This window comes from Phacochoerus africanus, chromosome 12 (genome assembly GCF_016906955.1).
Source record: "Phacochoerus africanus isolate WHEZ1 chromosome 12, ROS_Pafr_v1, whole genome shotgun sequence".
Lineage (NCBI taxonomy): Eukaryota > Metazoa > Chordata > Mammalia > Artiodactyla > Suidae > Phacochoerus > Phacochoerus africanus.
In genome coordinates, this window is record NC_062555.1 from 16,991,279 (window position 1) to 17,005,193 (window position 13,915).

General features: G+C 43.7%; 1 protein-coding gene across 2 annotated transcripts in view; it reads right to left on the reverse strand.

Moving 5' to 3' along the window:
- The window catches only part of AIDA (axin interactor, dorsalization associated), a 36,652-nt gene extending 22,820 nt beyond the window's left edge, over window positions 1-13,832 (reverse strand). The window contains exons 1-2 of one of the 2 annotated variants that reach the window (XM_047755586.1): window positions 13,548-13,832; window positions 6,536-6,605 (exon numbers count right to left, since the gene is read on the reverse strand). In XM_047755586.1, the coding sequence (XP_047611542.1) occupies window positions 6,536-6,605; window positions 13,548-13,657 (180 nt within the window). In that variant the 5' untranslated portion in view covers window positions 13,658-13,832. The remainder of the gene's footprint in view (window positions 1-6,535; window positions 6,606-13,547) is intronic. The other variant, XM_047755587.1, reaches the window with a different exon arrangement.
- Between the last annotated feature and the right edge of the window lie 83 nt (window positions 13,833-13,915).

The window sequence follows — 13,915 nt, forward strand, 5'->3', positions numbered from 1 at the left end:
ATTTTAATACCATTTGGCCGTACTTTCTATGTCCCTTTAGAAACGGTTTTGAAAAAGGGTTGTCCGTGTTAAGGGAGGTCTATCAATGAGGAAGTCTCTAAAAATATTAGTGAGCTCTTTTCCCTTCTGTACAGTACATTTGATGTGATGTTTTTAATATTTCAGGTACAATGTAGTTTAACAACCACGAGTCCGCTAATAACCTATTTTAAATCTCAACATTTCTTATGCAAATCAAAACGCCTATGAGATACCACCTCACACCAGTCAGAACGGCCATCATAAATAAGTTCACAAATAACAAGTGCTGGAGGGGGTGGGGAGAAAAGGAAACCCACCTACACCGTTGGTGGGAATGTAAACTGGTGCAACCACTATGGAAAACAGTATGGAGGTACCTTAGAAAGCTATACATAGAACTACCATATGACCCAGCAATCCCACTCGTGGGCATACATCCGGACAAAAGTTTCCTTGAAAAAGACACATGCACCCGCATGTTCATTGCAGCACTATTCACAGTAGCCAAGATGTGGAAACAACATAGGTGTCCATCGACAAATGACTGGATTAGGAAGATGTGGTATAGATACACAATGCAATACTACTCAGCCATAAAAAAGAACAAAATAATGCTACCTGCAGCAACATGGATGGAGCCAGAGACTCTCATCCTGAGTGAAGTCAGAAAGAGAAAGACAAATACCACATGATATCACTTAAATCTGGAATCTAATATAGGGCACAAATGAACCTTTCCACAGAAAAGAAAATCATGGACAACAGACTTGTGGTTGCCAAGGGGGAGGGGGAGGAAGTGGGACGGACTGGGCTTTTTGGGGTTCATAGATGCAAACTATTGCCTTTGGAGTGAATTAGCAATGAGATCCTGCTGTTTAGCACCGGAAACTATGTCTAGTCACTTACAATGGAGCATGATAATGTGAGAAAAAAGAAGGTATACATGTATGAGTAACTGGGTCACCTTGCTGTGCAGTAGAAAAGACAGAGCACTGTAAACCAGCTATAATGGAAAAATAAAAATCATGATAAAAATAAATAAAAAGGCTAAGTTAAAAATATTAAAAAAATAAATTTAAACATTTCTTCAAGTTAAGCAGAAGCAAGAGTTTTTTTACACAAAATCTACTGAACTATGGCAAAATACCAATAGGCATTATTCATAACTATTTTAAGGGACCACACCCAACATCAGTATTAAAAAAGGAGTGAAACACTATCATTTTCAGCTATAGCAATGACTTGTAAAACACGAAGCATTGACTGAGGTCAAAGTCAAGTATTTGCTATTGTAATTATTTCACCTTTCTTAGAAAGAAATGGTTCAGAAAAATTATTAAGAAGCACTAAGGCATTTGTGTTAGAATATATGTACTGACTATTAACCAATACACATTAAAACTGAATACTCGAGGTAAGTTCAAGTTTTAGAAGGATTTAAATAATTAGCACTTCATTCAAATTAACTGCTTATGCCTAACTGGTACAGAAATGGAAAATGTTATTATTCTCAGAATATTGACTATGTTACTTTGTCACTGTTAGGGAAATGGACAACTCAAAAGGAACAGTTAAAGGAAACAATGGCATAGAAATACACAACTAAAGAGCTATAGTAATTTTGCTCAAACATGTAATAGGTTGAAAAAATACGCATAGCAAAAGCAGTACAGTCTCAATCCAGACTTAATTTTTTAGATTTAAATAGCCAGTCATCTACTTTCTAGCTCAGGGAGAGGCAGGTTAGAAAGGAACCTGTAAAATATAAAACAAGCACATAGTGTTGGAATTCTCATTACCACTCAATCTGATTCAAATCAAGGAAAAACTTTCTAAGCATCATGAGATGGGAGGTCCTGCTCTGCCCAGAAACATACAGAAGCAAATCTACTCCCCAAAGCAGGGATTTAATGGAATGAAAGCTTCTGGCAGCCATTCTTTGGCGACTAAATCCAGTTGTTACAATGACAAAACTATTAAGAAATGAAATGAGAGCTCAGTCAACTGATCATAAGGGAGGATCAAATAAGAATTACAAATTTTCTTATTTTCTACCAGAAATCTTTGAAATTAGGAAGAGAAAATCCATTTTAAGATGTTTTACCAACCAACTAACAAAGTTTAGAGAGCTCAGTAGCTCTGCTTTTGTTCTTCAGATTTAAAATACTGTGAGGATGTACAGAAGTTATCTCTAAAAAAACAAGAGTCCTCTTATCATAAAATAACAATCATATATAATTAATAATTGGAGACCCAACAAAGCATTTATTCATCAAATATTTTTGAAATCTTACTGTGAGCTGACAGGAAAAAGCTTCATAAAGAAAGCACTTTAGAAATATGGTTGGCTTTTAAAAATCTTCTATTTTTTTATTTTTATTTATTTATTTATTTTTGTCTTTTTGCTATTTCTTGGGCCACTCCCGCGGCATATGGAGTTTCCCAGGCTAGGGGTCCAATCGGAGCTGTAGCCACCGGCCTACGCCAGAGCCACAGCAACTCGGGATCCAAGCAGAGTCTGCAACTTACACCACAGCTCACGGCAATGCCGGATCCTTAACCCACTGAGCAAGGGCAGGGACCGAACCCGCAACCTCATGGTTCCTAGTTGGATTCGTTAACTACTGCGCCACGACGGGAACTCCTAAAAAATCTTCTTTTAAAGTTCCAAAAATTATGGAATGGTTGGCCTAATTCTAAAATTTGACACTGCTACAAAAACATTTGAAAGAGTAAAAGCATAAACAATATAATTCAAAATAGGTAACATGAAGAATACTTTTGCTTAGAAGAATATAAGGCACAGGCTCCACTTTCCTCTCTTAAGGAAAACACATCGAGTTTTTTCTCCTTGGGCTTATGCGCCAGGTCTGGCATTCAATTAATTTTGCAGACCTAACAGTTGGTTTCGAAAGTTCCCATACCATGTTCTTCAGAATACCAGATTAAACAAAATATTATAAAAGGAGGAGGAACGGTACTTCCAAAAGCAAACAAATTGAAGAAACACTCCATCACCCAAACTCTTTAAAAACCCAGCCTAATACTTGAGCATATTAAAAGCCCCAACAAGTCACAGACTCTGTGCAGATAACATCTATTAACTTTTCAGAGGAAATGTTCTCCAGATAATGTCTGGGAAATCACTACTTTCTAATCACTCATTAACTTGGAGCCTCTGACTTTTTCCTCATGTGACATTCGCATAAGGCATGAACATCAATATGAGTTTTTTGGCCTGTTGTGAAGGTTTCACCTGTTGTTGTTGGGTTTTTTTGTTTTTTTTTTTTTTTGTCTTTTTAGGGCCGAACCCTCAGCATATGGAGGCTCCCAGGCTAGGGGTTGAATCAGAGCTGCTGCAGGCCTACACCACAGCCACAGCAACGCAGGATTGAGTCGCATTTGCGACCTACATCACAGCTCACGGCAATGCCGGATCCTTAACCCACTGAGTGAGGCCAGGGATCGAAGCTGCGTCCTCATGGATATTAGGTTCGATTCCGTTAAGCCACAACGGGAACGCCTCACCTGTGTTTTCAAAGAAAATTAAAGTTGAAAATGCGTTCGACGTGCCTTCATTCCTAACTTAGTACCGAGGGATGTGGAGGCTCTTCTCCAAGCCCGAGGAAGAGGCAGACACAGGCGCGGTCTGTGGTCACAGCCGGCCGTCGTGTGTGCCTCCCAGAGAGGTACGACGAGGAGTAAACACCCCCGAAAAGGCGGAGGGGCAGGATCCCTTGGAAGCCTCGGCATAGGAAGAGTTAGGGATACCTTTCCGGATCATTAGGATCAGGTAACGCCTCATCTCACACATTAGGAAACAGGCCCGGAGACAGAGCCAGGAGTCAAGACCCCGTCTCTGACTGCAGCTCTCAAGCCCCTTCCTCTGGTCCTGCTGCCTCCTGGGCCTTGCGGAGGGTGAGGATCTGTGTGAGCTGGAAAAAGAGCCGCCGGGGGCCTACTAAGGAATGGCTACAAACGACAGACGAAACAATCAGCATTATCAACCACCAGCTCCAGCCTTCGAAAGTGAAAGTTAAGAAAAAGCTAAATTTCTTTTTTTTTTTGCATTAGTCTAAGCATCATCACATGACAAAACTTATTTCTTCATAACGTGTGTAAAAAAGTTTTTAGAAGGTTTTAGGTCAAATCACTTTATATCTAAGGTCATGCTGCTCAGAGATCTTTTACCTAAGTAATAGATGATGGAGACAAAACACATATGTAACTCAAGGCAAATAGGTGATTAAGTATGGGTGTCATTAAACTTTTTTTTTCTTTGCTTTTTAGGGCCACTCCTGCAGCATATGGAGCTATGCCGGCCTACACCACAGCCACAGCCAACGCTGGATCCTTAATCCACTGAGCAAGGCCAGGGATCAAATCCACATCCTCATGGGTACTAATCAGGTTCATTAACAGCTGAGCCACGACGGGAACTCCATCATTAAACTTCTTAATTTCCCAAGCTTGCATTTTGTTTCCATATTTATAGCACATTTTGTTAGCTGTTAATATGCACACTCAGATATTTGAGATTCTATTTCAAAATGTAGGTGTTTTAACTTTCATTTCTGTGATACCAAATGATCACTTCCTAATCAATTCCTATATAGATTTCACAAGTCTTAGGGAGGTAACAAAGCCTTTCCTTATGTCAAGAATTCCTCTGTAGTAATTATTTCCCAGGGCTCAAATCCTAAGTTGTTAGAATCTATTGCGGATATTAGCAATTATTATGGAAAAAAAGAAAAATATGCTTTTAAATTTAAAAAGTACTATTTAAAATACAAAATAAGGATACATTAGAAAATGTATACTATTATGCTAAATATTTCAAAAATGCAAATATACTAACTTGTGTAAGAAATATGCCTGACCCTAATCTTTGGGGGCTTTTCCTTTTCAAACTCTTATCAAGAAGAATCAAATGAATACAGGCCTAAGGACTAAAACAAACTTGTTTAGGCTTATTTAATAAGTGTGCAAAGAGGAAGTTCCCGTCGTGGCGCAGTGGTTAACGAATCCAACTAGGAACCATGAGGTTGCAGGTTCGGTCCCTGCCCTTGCTCAGTGGGTTAACGATCCGGCGTTGCCATGAGCTGTGGTGTAGGTCGCAGACGCGGCTCGGATTCCACGTTGCTGTGGCTCTGGTGTTGGCTGGTGGCTATAGCTCGGATTCGACCCCTAGCCTGGGAACCTCCATATGCCGCGGGAGCGGCCCAAAGAAATACCAAAAAGACAAAAAAAAAAAAGTGTGCAAAGAATCACTCCCACTCCTATCCCTTGTATGATAAAAGAATAAAAGCAAATTAAGTTGCCAGAGTTTTCACAGTGTCTTTTCTTAAAAAAATGAGAGGAAAACTGGAGTTCCCATCTTGGCTCAGTGGTTAACGAATCTGACTAGGAACCATGAGGTTTTGGGTTGTGATCCCTGGCCTTGCTCAGTGGGTTAAGGAGCCGGCATTGCCATGAGCTGTAGTGTAGGCCAGCAGCTGCAGCTCTGATTCGACCCCTAGCCAGGGAACCTCCGTATGCCAGGGAAAAAGGCAAAAAGACAAAAAGAGGAAAAAAAAGAAATGAGAGGAAAACTGACATTGATTTATTACCTATGAGATTAAAATTGAATTTAACACTAGATACCTGGAGCCAGGGGAAAAGGAGACTTGTTTTTTTCCATTTCCTCTCACTCTTTTAAAGTAAAGCTTCCTTCAATAACCCGTTTTTCATAATCTCTAGCAGGACAGGGAATCGACACATTAAAGTTTTAATTCAAAGAAAAAGAGCACCACGGAAAACACTTTGCAACGGTATGTGTTTATTCTGTTAATGGATTCTTATGCCAAATTCTTACCCTGAACTAGTGTTTTTCACTGGTGGCTGTTCTGTCTGTCAGTTTTCAGAGGGGGCGGAGAAGGAGGTAAGAAAGTTAAGTGAGTACTGGAGTTCCTGTCATGGCACAGCGGAAAGGAATCCGACTAGGAACCATGAGGTTGAGGGTTCGATCCCTGGCCTTGCTCAGCAGGTTAAGGATCCGATGTTGCCATGAGCTGTGGCGTAGGTCACAGACTCGGCTCGGATCTGGCGTTGCTGTGGCTGTGGTGTAGGCTGGTGGCTGTAGCTCCTATTAGACCCCTCACCTGGGAACCTCCATATGCCGCAGGTGCGGCCCTAAAAAGCAAAAAGAAAAGAAAATTAAGTAAGTATTGAGCTGGGACGCAATTACTCACAGCCAAACTCTAGTCTCCGGACCCTCCTCCTCCCCAACCAGACTGTGGATGCTAAAGCTAAACACCACCTAAGTGGCTGAACGGAGAAACTCACTGGGAGAGAAATTCATTACCTGGTCAGTCATGCGGTGTACCTAAGCCATCACCTAATGTCAGGCAAACACAATCAGTGCCATTCTTTGTACTTAGCATTTTTGTTGTTTGCATTTGCTTAATGGACTCAAAAGACAGAACCCTTTCCATTCATACGGAATCTGATGCATCTAGAGGTTATTTTATGATACCTTTTGTTCTTCTGTGAATTCAGAATTATTGTGTTGAGCTTGGGCCTCCTTTTGTAGGTGTCTTGCTAATCTGTAAGAAGAGAAAAAAAAAAAACCTTCTTTAGAATTGAAGGAAAGCAAACTATCTCATGTGCAACAAGGTAAAATGATTCAAATCTTAAAAAACAGACAGTGAAGTACAATAACACTTTCTTGTTTTCAAAGTGTAAATCTACATTATCTTTAGAAATCAATTCTTTATATAAGCCAGACTTTTCATATTTCTCTGGGACAAATTTCAGCTCCAGGCAGTAAAGACAAAATCATAGAGCTGGAAAGAAAGAATCTCAAACGATATCTAATCCGACTTTCTTCAGGCCGTGTGAGTTTCCTCTATAACAAGCCAATAAGCAGTTGTACAGATTCAGCTTCAACACTTCCAGTAAGCACCAACCAGAGATGCTTTATCAGTTTATCATCAGTTTGCTGATAAGACTAGTTCAAATTACAGCCATGACAAAGTGATGACACTCTATCAAATTATACTTTTTAAAACATTTTTCATGGAAAACAAAGAAAACCTCTACCAATCAGACATGGAAATCATTGTTTGCCCTGTTGTGACCATACTTAAAATTATCAGCTGGGCCTGGAGTGAGTTTTCAAGGGCAGATCTGTGTTACAAGTCTAAGCTCAACGTTAAGGATCCAAAGCTATTTCTGAGGCAGCAAAAAACCAAAGGATTGACTCTAACAGCTAAACAACAAATAGAAAACTAACTCAATTTAGAAATGAGTAAAGGTTTGACTGAATAGGCGTTTCTCCAAAGAAGATATTTAAAAAAGGCCAGTAAGTACATGAATATCTTATCATTAGGCATTAGGGACATACAGATAAAAATCACAATGAGATACCACTTAACATGCAGAAGGGTGGGTCTAATTTTTAAAAAGAGAGAGGAAAAAACAGGGTGTTGGCAAGGATGTGGCTGTTGCACCTTATACATTAATGGTAGGAATGTAAAATGGTAGTCTCCATGGAAAAGAGTTCGGCAGTTCTTCCAAAAGTTAAACCTAGAGTTATCTTATAACCCAGCAATTTCAAAACCCTTGGTATGTACCCAAGAGAATAGAAACATGTTCACACACAAAAACACTGTGCATGAAGGTTCACAGCAGTGACATTATGCGTGACAGCCAAAAAGCAGAAATACCCAAAGTGTCCATCCACAGAGGGATGGATAAAGACGACGAGGGGTACCCATTCAATGGAGTATCGTCCAGCCATAAGTAGGCGTGAAATCCTGATACACGCTATAACGTGGATGAATCTCAAAAACATGACAGTAAGTGAAAGAAGCCGCATGTGAAAGATCACATATAGCACCATTTACACGAAATATCTGGAACGGGTAGATCCACAGATAGAAAGCGGATCAGGTGTGACCAGGGACGGCGCAAAGAAGACAACAGGAAGGCACCAGGATCAGGTTAAGGGTTTCTTCTGGGGGCGATGGATACATTCCGGAATTAGATAGTGATGACGGTGGCATAAAGTTGTGAATATACTAAAACCCACCAAATTGTACAACTTTACAATGATAAATTTCATGTTATGTGACATTTATCTTAATTTTAAAAATGTGCAGGGGGTAAAAACTCAAAGATTGAAAGGGTTTTTTTTGTTTGCTTTTTTTTTTTTTTTTTTTTTTGGTGAAACATTTTTGTAACAGGCACAAGAACTTGGAACTATAATTCCCACGCAAACGACACAATTCTGGGGACTGGAGGCAGAGGTAGAGAGGGTGCCGTGTGCTGGGTTTCCCATCAAGTTTCCAAGAAGTCTTTCTCTCCTCCACAAGAGTGTCTTTCAAGATCAGCTGTAAAGTCCATTGTACCTGATGGCCCTTCCCAGTCTGTGGAGAGTTTGCATCCTCCTTTTACCACAAAGCAAGAAAGCCCTACAGAAAAATCCTAACGCTGGCCAGCACAGCGCCACCGTGGGTCAAGGTTCCCCCACAAACTGGAAACTCCGTAATATTTTTCCTAAAATGTCATTCAGAGACCCACTCTTTGTGGATTTTATACGGGAGCACAATTCGAAACAGAGCTGTTGTCCTTGTTCTGTACGTGGTGTCCTTTCAAACTCTGGCTATGGCCTACCCTCTACAGAGAGGTCTCTTTAGGAATCACAGTCGGCGCTTACAGGGTCAGCAACACATCTCTGAACTCAGGGAAGCTGCAGTGTGGCCCAGCTTATCCCAATGGTTCTCCACGCAATATGCCAATAGTGACATTAAGCTAGGCCGCACCACCATCAGAAGAAAGGGTATATATGTATATAGCTCTACATTCCTGCTCAAATGCCAACAGGCAGTGGACAAGGATGCTAAATGCAAACAGAATCCTGTTTTAAAAATTATGCAACAGACTGAAAATTATGTGCATACCATGTATCTTACCTGATAAAGGACCTATGTCCAGAATATACAATGAACCCCTGTAACTCAACAGGGAAAAGACAATTTTAAAATGGGGGAGAGGTTTGAGGAGCAATTTTACAAACAAGATTCAGAAGGAAAATCAACAAGATAAGAAGAGGCGCTCGCCAGCATCAGCTGGAAAGGCACAGAGAGGTATGGCTGCAATCAGAGACACAGAAACCACTGCCGCCAGGATGGAGAAACAGCATCGCTCACATATTGCCGTGGAAACACTGCATTATGGTACACCCCGTCTGGACAACCATTTGGCAGTTTCTCTTTTAAAATGACACATAAATTTACCACATGAGCCAGCAATTCCACTCCCAGGTGTCTACCTAAGAATGAAAATATATGTGGCACAAAGACTTACACATGAATGTTCATAGCAGCGTTAACGGTGACGCTTTCAAGCTGCAGAAACAGTCCATCAAGCAGTGAATGACACACAGCAGGCGAAGTACACATACGGTGTGAGGCTACGCAGCAACAACAAGGAACCAAGGCCTGATAATGTGGCCACATGGGTGAACCTCAAGGACACTGTGCCACACGAAAGGAGTCACATACAAAAGATCACATATTGCATGATTCAACTTACATGTCCAGGAAGGAGCTTCAGAGACAGAATATAAACGAATGGCTACCTGGGGCCGGAGGGGGAATATGGAATGACTGCAAATGGGAATGAGAGATCTTTTAGGGGCGACGGAAATGCCCTAAAACTGATTGTGGTGATGGTTGCACAATGTGGTAGATTTACTAAAAATTCATTGAATTGTACATGTAAATGGGTGAATTTCATTGCATAGAAATTACACATTAAGTTATCTTTTAAAACTTTTTTTTAAACTAGGCAGGAGAAAAAATGAATTTTCTAAACCCATAAATTGCTGCACCGGAGAAAAAGAGACAGCAATCTGTCCACGGAGGGAAAATCCACATGCTATTAGTAATGGTGAGAGTGGACATTCTATTGGTAATGGTGAGAAAGCTATTAAATATTCTTCCCTAGAGAATAAGCTCAGCTTACAACGGTACCTACAGGTAGTACAGGACTATTCCCAAGGGGGAATTTTACATATATTTAAAGCACATAAACAAGGGCCTCACAGAAACCCCACAGCATCCCACAACAGAAACCAGGGCTTCTCAAGCTATCTAGAGTGAAGGACTAGTTTTTTTCCTCCAATCTGTTCCAGGCTAATACTTTTATAAAATACAATAAAAACTACTGTGAAGGTGTCATATTGCTATAGAATTTCCAAATCTTAAAGCCCAATTTCTTTACTTATCTTCTTGCAGAGGAGTAACAATTTTCAGACCAGCAAAGACCCGGGACGACGCTTTGAGAAGCGCTGATATAAGCAGAGTGAGGCTGATGATTAACAACAGGTGTCACCCGATCTTTAAACTCACCCATTCATCTCACCAGTATCTACTGAGCATCTGTGGGCTGGATTAACACCTCAGGACCGATCCTGTGACGAGCCGATTCTGGGCAGCAGTGTCTGTACTGCTCTAGAGAGGGAGCAGGCTGCACCCCCAATGCTCAGAGAGGTGGTCTGCTAGATGGAGTTGTTTTTAAGAGGCCATGCATAATTTTCCTTCCTTCTTTTCTTCCTTCCTTCCATTTTTAATGGTTGCACCTGCAGCATATGGAGGTTCCCAGGCTAGGGGTCCAATCTGAGCTACAGCTGCCGGCCTACAGCACAGCAATGTGGGATCCGAGCCCCGTCTGCAACCTGCACCACAGCTCAGAGAAAGGACAGAGGCCTTAGGGTGGAAGCGCTTCCGGAAACGGCGGGAGCAGGGCACTTGCTCTTGGCGCCCTTCTGCAGCAGCGACACCCGGGGGCTCCAAAGCCCTCCAGAGACTCAGCGCTTTGAGGGCGGAAAGCAAATCGTCCTCATTTCTGCCTGCCCAGCTCTCACTTGCTGAGGGATGACACTGGAAGCTATTCTTACCTTATGATGAATACAGACATGTTCACTGCCTCCCCAACGTCCCCATCCCGTGATCCACTCCCGCAGGATGACCGTAAAGACACTGCCGCCTCCCTCGTGAGAAAGACCAGTTCTCCAGACTCCTCCTCCTCTCCCAATTATCCAGTCAGGGGTGAAACAGGAGTGAAATCCTGTCCATTCTTTTTTACATCACTTGGTGGCCCCCAAATGGTCTCCCGTTCTGCAGCCTTTCTCACAGACAATTCAAAAACAAAACAAAAAAACACTTGGCATTTCCACTGCGGTGCAGGGGTTAAGGATCCAGCGTTGTCTCTGCAGCCGACCGCAGCCTGCACAGAAGGTTGGGGATTCCGAGCTGCTGCAGCTGTGGCTCAGATTTGATCCCTGGCCTGGGAACTTGCCTTTCATTTTTGAATATGTTAATTTTACTTATTTATTTTTCTTTTTAGGCCGCACCTGCGGCACATGGAAGTTCCCAGTCTAGGGGTTTAAACGGAGCTACAGCTGCCAGCCTACACCACAGCCACAGCAATGTCAGATCTGAGCTGTGTCTTCCACCTGCGACGAAGCTCACGGCAACACCAGATCCTTAACCCACTGAGCAGGTCCAGGAATCAACCTTGCATCTCATGGATACTAGCTGGGTTCATTACCAGCCGAGCCACAACGGGAACTCCCTGAATATGTTAATTTTAAAGTCAACCTCATTTTACATATAGCCTGTACGTCCACGAAGTTTAAGCCAATCATTATATACTTCTCCTCAAATTTGATGCAGACGGTTTACATAATAATTTGAGAACTACTCTGAATCATGCAGTTCCAAGTTTAGTAACTGAGGTTCAACGATGGATTTGTCCAAGCCTATTACTCTCTTACTGAGATGTTTCTAGAAATTCCAGCTAAACAGCTTGCATATTCAATTTTCCTTTGTAATTTCAATTGGACATGGTATTCTTTCCATTGGGAGGGCTGCTGCTGAGCGCCAACAGCTGTGAAATCCCGCCCCTTCACACGTGAGAGGCCGCTTTAGATTTCAGGATTTGCTGGTTAACACACACAACAAGTACAGAGACGCTCCCCGCCTAACTGGCTACGGTCTGGAAGGATCCTTCTCTATGATGAAGGACATTTAATGGGTTCAATTTACTTCCACCTCGTAAATAAAATGTCTTAGGCACTACATCCACAGTAGAGCTGCCAGAATTTGGAACTTAATAACAAAAAAAAAAAAACCCCAGACTTCAGTGGTATAGTTCTGTGACCCTAGGTAATCCTATTAGCCTGAGCTTCAGTTTCCTCATTTGCAAAATAGGAATAATATTATTATCCTCGCTGAGCCTTCGCAAGAGCAAGTGAAATCAATTGAAGTGTAAAACAAACGCTAGCAGTTGTTACACAAGGCAAAAGTTCCCAGAGCACGAAGGGTTGCAGGGCTTTTTAAACCTACAGGCAATTCCAAGGCAGTAAGATGAGGTGGAACTGATTTTAAATTATCTTTAGCGGTCCGATTAACTACTGTAGACAACTACTGCAAAGAATAAAGGGTTGAGATCTTCCAAGCACTACGCCTGTATTCTTTCCAAAAAACACTGGGCGGGGGAAGATTTTACTACATGGTTTTAAACGATAACTTTCTTTAAAACTGAGAAGTAATTGATGGCAACAGTTTGCAAACAATAGCAATTTAGCAGGCAGTTCTTATTTTCAGCGAAATGTGCTAGAAAAGGGCAACGTTTTATGCATACGCAAACTTTCTCTTTTAATTTTAAAAACATCCCTGAAGTTTTGGGAGGCAACCAGAAAGGGAAAGAAGTTGGATTTCGGTGGCTCAAAGAACTTGGTGCTCGCGTGTACCCTACGGCTACACATCATACACAGGAAAAGGAGGAGGGACCCAAAGAGGGAGTGGTGGCTCCTGCGCGTAGTCTATTAATTCACATTTTGCTCTCTTCTGTTCACATCCTGCGCGGACTCCACCCAGAGCCACCGAGCGAGGGGGCGGGTGGGACTGACACCGCCCAGCAAATAACAGTCCCAGAAACCGAAACAGAATCGAGGTGAATTGGGAAAACACGGCTCACCAGAAAGAGGGGTGCAGAAGGGGCGCGAGAGGGGACCTTCCTCCCAGCTGATGAGACACCTCCCGCCTCGCTGCTTCCTGGGGACACCCCCTCGGTCCGCCGCCAGCAGTGCCCGTCTGTCCCACCCACGCGAGGAGGCGGGCACGGTACGCGCAGCAAGGCCCCTCACATGAGTATTCCACAGAGACTCCCAGAGAAGCCGAGGGGCGGCCACCCGGAGAAGCGGAAAAAAGCAGGAAAGGGAACTGGCTGCAGAGCGGGGACCCGCGAGACGGTGGAAGGAACTAAGGACTGGCCCTCAGGGCCGGCGCCCGGCAAAGAAGGGCTACCTGTTGCACGGAACTGGCCCTGCGGAGGCGGAGGGCGGACCGCCGTCCCCGGGGCCAGGGCTGCGGGGCCCCGCCCTGCGAAGCCCAGGCTGCAGAAAGTGCGGAGAGACGCCGCCAGGGGAAGGGGCGGCCGCCGAGCCCGCCCGGGCCGCTCCGCCGCGGGGCACTCACATCTGATATTCGTCTATCGCCTCCACCAGCTGGCCCCAGGAGTCGAAGTCGGCGCCTCGCCTGAAGCTGGCGCCCCAGCGCTGCAGCAGGCTCCGGGTCACCTCCGACATGGCCGGTGCCCACCCCGTCCCCTCCCGCCCCTGCCCCAGCAAGGCCGGGCTCTAGGGCGCCATCCTCCCCGGGCCTGGCCCCGACATTAACAGGGCCGGGAGGAACCGCTACGGCCACCGCCGCCACCCGCCAAGGAGCCGCCCAAGCCCATTTGCCGCCACAGCCAAACTTTGCGGCTCTGAGGAGGCCGCCCCGCAGAGGCCCCGCCTCCGAGGCCCCGCCCCCGCGTTAGGTTGAGGCCGCCCCGCGCCCCCGAG